Genomic DNA, 6,272 nt, shown 5'->3' on the forward strand with positions numbered 1-6,272 from the left:
ATAACACATAAATAAAAAGGACAGACATGTAGAAGGTAAAGGCTGCATAATGCCGTAGGAAAACATGGGCAGTGGATTACTACATGCACCGAGCCAATCCCATTCTTTCCAGAGCCTTCTAAACCCCAAACATGTAGTATACAGTCAAATCTGCCCAAATCAACTCTACACAAGGTACGTTAGGCACCGCTCTCTAGTGATAGCTTGTTCGTTGAGTTTCTTCTTTGGACGTTTTGACTGTACTAAGATTCTATGATTGCTTGTTGAGTAACTGTGTTTGTTAATGCTATCTTAAAAATGTTGAAATTATCATACGTTGACATGTTGGAACGTTATCACTCCATGTTAGATCAGCCTGGCACGTTGCACTGGAGGCGCCGACTAGTTGGTAGCCTGAGTTGCAGGTGAAGGTGACGGTGGTTTGGAAGGAGTTCACTCCGATATTATTCCGTTGTCCATTGGCAGGGGCCGCCAGGCTCGGACATTGTCCAACTAGAATCGTGGAATATAATTATCGAAAAATAAATGCGTCTGATGATCGATAAGCAATGCAGAGAAGCGTTTCCAAACATTGGGGAACGAAAAGGGGGACTTTTGAATCTGGCATCGTTAAACCCCCGTCATAAATCAAGAAACTCCAAATGGGCATTTTGTCCTGGTGATTACTAGTATACTAGGGCCTCGGGTCAATTTTAGCCGCTCGTTGGTAGGGATTCAAACCTCCATATCAGCTGTGCACCAAAGCCAGGAAATACAAAATCTTAAACTTTCCAGAACTAAAACCGAGCCCCTTTCAAATTTTTGTCCGGGCAGAATGATGTTTTTGCGAAAAAAACGGTCGACACTCTGATAACTTTGAAATTTGTCGAGCTCCAGCCGATCTAAAATTCTGTTGACGTTCCCTTTAATTGTAACGCAGGCTTTTCTTATAATAGATTCTTGACACAAAGATCTTCTCATCACAAGCATTCTTTTCGTCGTGAGTAGTTTTATTTTCATATTCCTATTCTAGACCTTACACAATTTTCGAATAGATCAATATCAATGCATCTTACGTCTACAGGTTGGAGAAGGGTTGCTCCACGTTCCGTCAGCTCGACAAGTCAATCTTGCGGTGCCGTCCAGTCCGTAGCCCGGATCACAGCTGAAGGTGACCTGGTCCTGGTAAAAGTTCGGTCCAGTGGAAGACACCGCTCCGTTAGATGGAGCCGACATCGATGGACATTGTACAGCTGAAATAAAGGAGGGATCACGTGAAAAACATGTGCTATGATTTTCGTTGCCAACAAGGAAGGGCCCTAAAATATGCTCTACAATGCTACGTCCTTTCTATGGTGCATCGGACGGAGCCCACCTCTGTTTCTTTAGCTTCACTGCGTTTTGCAATAACTATGACAGGAGGCGACTCCAAATGTAGTCTGTGTGCTCAACTCCAATAAGCATTTGTTCCAAATTGCTAAATGCTACGCAGAGAAAGCAGCATTGCACCATATTCTAAGTCTTTGGTTTGACTTGGCCTGGGAACTTACGACCTACCGACTGCAAGACAAACACTCATACATGTACGCAGCATAACATAGTTCATCATCGGTCGACGTGATCAAATGTAAACATGTTCGCACATGTTCGCACACGACGGGGTGATACCGCCCCTTTCGGGGTAACATACCCTTTCGCTGGCTAATTACAAGACGGGGATGCGCCAGGTCTCCCGTCCGGGTGAATGATGTAAATCACCGTGTGGCTGATACGGTATGGAGGTTCGCCAGGCCTCCAACCGGGTGATTTGAAGTGAATCACCAACTCCGGACAGAAGGGTTTTGCTCCAACCACACCGCACCACATAACATAGTTAAAGTATTTTATATATAGTATTTTCTCCCAGTATGTACCTGAACATGTTCGGACAGGATTGCTCCACGTGCGGTCTGCCTGGCAGGTAGTGCTAGGAGGACCCTCAAGTTCGTACCCCAGGTTACAAATGAACTCCACCACGTCCTGGTATGATGTGGCGCCCGATGGTCGCAATACTCCGTTTGTCAGAGCCCCCAATTGTGGGCACTGTACGCCTGAAGGGGTGGTATATGAACAACTGTTACTTGAATGATTGACTTAAATGATGGATATTCTAAAGATAACATTTTATTTAATAAGAATATAGCAGTAATGGTGAAAGATACGTTGTTAGAACTGAAATTAGCGATTTTCGTCAAAAATAGCCAACAAACGGCTGCCGTGGCAACACGAAAATGGGAATTTTTTTAATCTTTGTGAAATCGTTACCAACTAATTTTTGAAAAACTCACAAATTTGGTGGCTCTATAATAAGCCTTTCTGGCGTTAGGCGACATGAACGTTGTCGCGGGCTTAACCCTCCGTCTGAGTAGGGACCCCCAATCAAACATGAAATACGATGAATATATTACGGGGTTATGACTTCTTAGAACTCTTGTTTAGAGGTATTTTCTTACGTTGGCATGATGGAACAGCATTACTCCATGTTAAATCAACCTGGCATGTCGTCGTGGAGGCTCCGTTCAGCACGTACCCCGTGTTACAGGTGAACGTGACCGTGTCCTGGTATGACGTCATTCCCGGAGGAGACAGCATTCCGTTTGTTGGGGCCGTCAACGTCGGACACTGTCCGGCTGAAATCATTGCATAAAGGTCAGTGAACGTCTTGACAGAATTCAAAATGTGAAAAGGAGCGTTCTTTACTTTCAATACCTCCGATTGTATGGGCATGGATCGAGCTTTGGTAAAATCTCGACTGTGTACAATCAATTTTAAACGAATCTTACGTTGGCATGTTGGAGTAGGATCGCTCCACTGTCCGTCAGCTTGGCACCTCAGGGTAGCTGCCCCGTTTAGCCCGTACCCCGTGTTACAACTGAAGGTAACCGCGTCCTGGTAGGAGTTCATTCCGGCAGGAGTCAGACCTCCGTTAGTTGGGGCCGTCAGCGGCGGACATTGCACACCTGAAATTACAAAACAATGTTGGAAAACTACATTTTTGGATCTCTGGAATATTGTGCCACAACAACATGAAAGATTTGCTTGTGATGATCGAGCACTACAGATGCAAAGTGATTACAGAGAGGCCTAGTGTGCTAGCAGTTCAACGGTGTACTAGGTCGACATGTTGTTGGATAGAATTATTACACCGAGGTCCACCTGCTTGACACGTCACATCACGTGTATATCAATAACGTATTGACTTTTTTCCATACGCAGTGGTACACACATTTAGCACCCTTTACGCATCTCAAGCGTTTTGTTTCAATTTTGGTACGCAGGCATACGCACAGTGCGGCCAGTACGAGTACCTAAAACTGACACAAAACGATATGAGATACGTATGAGGTGTGAATTGTGCGTACGACTGCGTATGAAAAAAAAAATGTACAAACGTACATCATACGGAATTTATATACACGCTAGTGTGACTGCACCCTAACATTCAAAATACAATACATTTTGATAATAGGTTATCCGGCTAGAGGCAAGCCAAGTTCTTCTAAGGTTTGTATGGTTAGAATATCTGTACCGGAAGGTTGATCTTATATGATGGAAGAGAGTGAATACTGAAAAGGAGGTCAACGTACGGTTGCATGTCGGTACATTTGCACTCCAGTCCCCATTGAGAAGACAGGTAAGGCTGGTCTGGCCGGTAGGGTTGTACCCCTGGTTACAGGTGACGGTAACCACGTTCCCAGGGGAGGTCTGTCCAGCAGGATTCAGGATGCCGTTACTCGGTGACGTCAGGGCAGGGCATCGTATAGCTGAAAATAGATTATACATATTACTCTCATGTAATAATCTACAGTTCTAAGGAGGTGTGACATACCTACCGTGTCAACCATTCATATTTTTTGCATTATCAACCGCCCCACTATATCCGGTAGACCCTTTCAGTCAAAGCTCATTAGCAATCTGTACAACAAGCACATTCAAAGTCGTTTTTGCTTTTTAAGTTATCCCTTATTTGTATCTATACAAGGCCTACTTTACTGTTTGTATGTTAGGTAGAAACATTAGCTCATTCCATTGTATGTATTTTTAGTCTAGCACTTATGTTACAAATGATAAACCGGTTCGTTATCATCATCATTATTGTAATCATCATCAACCTAAACTGAAATTTTATTTCATTTAAGATGGAAGGAAAAATATTAAAGGAAAATAATACTATGTTAAACAGTAAAGATAATGTGTTGGTAATATTGTGGGCTACAAGTTTGAGCAGGGCACATAAGAAAACAGAGGCAACTTAGGTACTCACCGTTACAAACCGACTGTCTTATAGCTGCGGCGCGGCCATCATCTGGAAGGAGGTTGCGGCTTGTTAGCCTGAACACCCTGTTCGGATCACCCGCAATGGCCTGCAGAGTAGCTTGACTGATGTCCGCCTCCATGCCCACCCCCACTGCGAATATGGTAACGCCCAACTGACGTAATGACTGCGCTGGAGCGCTGACGTCATCTCCCGAGTTACCGTCAGTCAATACGACCAACATGTCGAAGGTAGTGTTCCGTCGGCCATTCACTTCGAGAAAGGAATTGTTACGCACGTGGTCTAGACCACGCCCAGTAAAGGTATCACCGCTTTCATACGGAATGTTACGGATCGCAGTTAAGGCATCAATCCTAGTGTAATTTTCATTGAGCCTAATTCGAGTGTCCTGTGCGGTTTCGTTGCTGTACGTGACGACGCCGACCCTTGTGTCGCTTTGTCCGAGTGTAAAATAGTTTGCTACATTCTGGACAAATGTCTTTGCATCCTCGAAACCGTTTGCCCCGAAACTCTCCGAGCTGTCCACGAGGAAGACCAGGTCTACAGCATAAGGACATGTGCTGGCTGTAAGAAAAGAAGATAAGAAATGTTTTACATAATAGTTGATAGAATTGTAGCATTATTAGCATGTGCACGTAATTATTTTAAGACTGACAACAGGCTACAGTCAATATGAATTTCGAAGCCCCTCTCGAACATTACGACCTTTCCCCGACCGCTCCGAACAATCACGCCGCGACCACTGCTGACTCACTTCCAACCCCCAGCTAACCACTGTCCCCAACCATTTGCAACTCATTCAGGGCCTCCCGTCCACTTCCGAATGTTTCAAACACTTTGAAACAGTCGCCAGGCATAGAAGACTAGTAGCCAACCGCGTCAATCAACTGAAAACTACAGGCAAACTTACTCTAAACAGACTCCCAACCATGGTCGGGTGACGGTTGGCAGTAGTTGGGAGACCATGGTTGGTTTTGTGTAAGATTCAATTTGATCACGCTTTCTATAAGTAATGTACGCATGTACCTACGCCGTGGATTATGATTGATAAAGAGTCAAAAGTGTTCATAATGACTGTACTAGATGAAAGGTGAGTTAAAATTTAGCAAATATCTATTTTGCAAGTAAAAGTTGTTTTGAGACATATACAAGCACACCGGTGCCAAAATCTACGACAGACCACACCTTTCTAACTAGTCCTCGTGATAGTAGTACGTTCGCGTGGGTATTGTTGTGATAGCGATAAATTTTTCTTCTCCAGAATTTCTATGAAGCATTTGCTCTGGTAAATAGCTTAGTTTGATATCAAACATCGAAAAACTCACGTAGTGGAGGTGGGATCGTAAATCGGCAGGTTGGAACCGAATCATTCCACATTCCATTAGCTTGGCAAGCCAGTACTTCCGCTCCGACTAGCCTGTACCCTTGGTCACAGGTAAACGTCACCTCGGCCGGGTAGGAGTTCGCTCCCGTAGGACTCAGACGACCGTTAGTTGGGGCCGTCAACGCCGGGCACTGTACACCTGAAATAATGAGAAATCAACAAACAGGTTGAGAACTTTCCTGGCATACTTGAAGTATTGTGAAATTTAGACTTATAGTAGAGTAAGTTGTGTCATTTGGACTTGTAGTTGAGCCTGTTGCGCCATTCGATTTGTAGTACAGCATGTTGTGCCATTTGGACTTGTACGTAAGCCTGTTGTGCCAGTTGGACTTGTAGTTGAGCCTGTTGTGCCATTTGGGCTTATAGCCGAGTCTGTTGTGCCATTTGGACTTGTAGTTGTGCCTGTTGTGCCATTTGGACTTGTAACTGAGCCTGTTGTGCCTTTTGTAGTAAGTCTTGTAGTTGAGCCTGCTATTTCTTTCGGACTTTTAGTTGAGCCTGTTATGTCATTCGGACTTGTAATTGAGCCTGTTAAACTCCAGTCGACTCTAACCTTACACTACGCTGTTGATTGCTTTCATCGTGTGATAAGTC

General features: G+C 44.3%; 1 protein-coding gene across 1 annotated transcript in view; it reads right to left on the bottom strand.

Moving 5' to 3' along the window:
- LOC118431591 (sushi, von Willebrand factor type A, EGF and pentraxin domain-containing protein 1-like) overlaps window positions 1–6,272 on the bottom strand; it is a 44,236-nt gene that overhangs the window by 25,165 nt on the left and 12,799 nt on the right. Inside the window, exons 15-22 of the mRNA XM_035842836.1 lie at window positions 5,620–5,817; window positions 4,283–4,858; window positions 3,606–3,782; window positions 2,802–2,978; window positions 2,472–2,648; window positions 1,893–2,069; window positions 1,056–1,232; window positions 316–492 (exon numbers count right to left, since the gene is read on the bottom strand). Of these exons, the coding sequence (XP_035698729.1) occupies window positions 316–492; window positions 1,056–1,232; window positions 1,893–2,069; window positions 2,472–2,648; window positions 2,802–2,978; window positions 3,606–3,782; window positions 4,283–4,858; window positions 5,620–5,817 (1,836 nt within the window). The remainder of the gene's footprint in view (window positions 1–315; window positions 493–1,055; window positions 1,233–1,892; window positions 2,070–2,471; window positions 2,649–2,801; window positions 2,979–3,605; window positions 3,783–4,282; window positions 4,859–5,619; window positions 5,818–6,272) is intronic.

The sequence above is a fragment of the Branchiostoma floridae genome, chromosome 2, assembly GCF_000003815.2.
Source record: "Branchiostoma floridae strain S238N-H82 chromosome 2, Bfl_VNyyK, whole genome shotgun sequence".
Lineage (NCBI taxonomy): Eukaryota > Metazoa > Chordata > Leptocardii > Amphioxiformes > Branchiostomatidae > Branchiostoma > Branchiostoma floridae.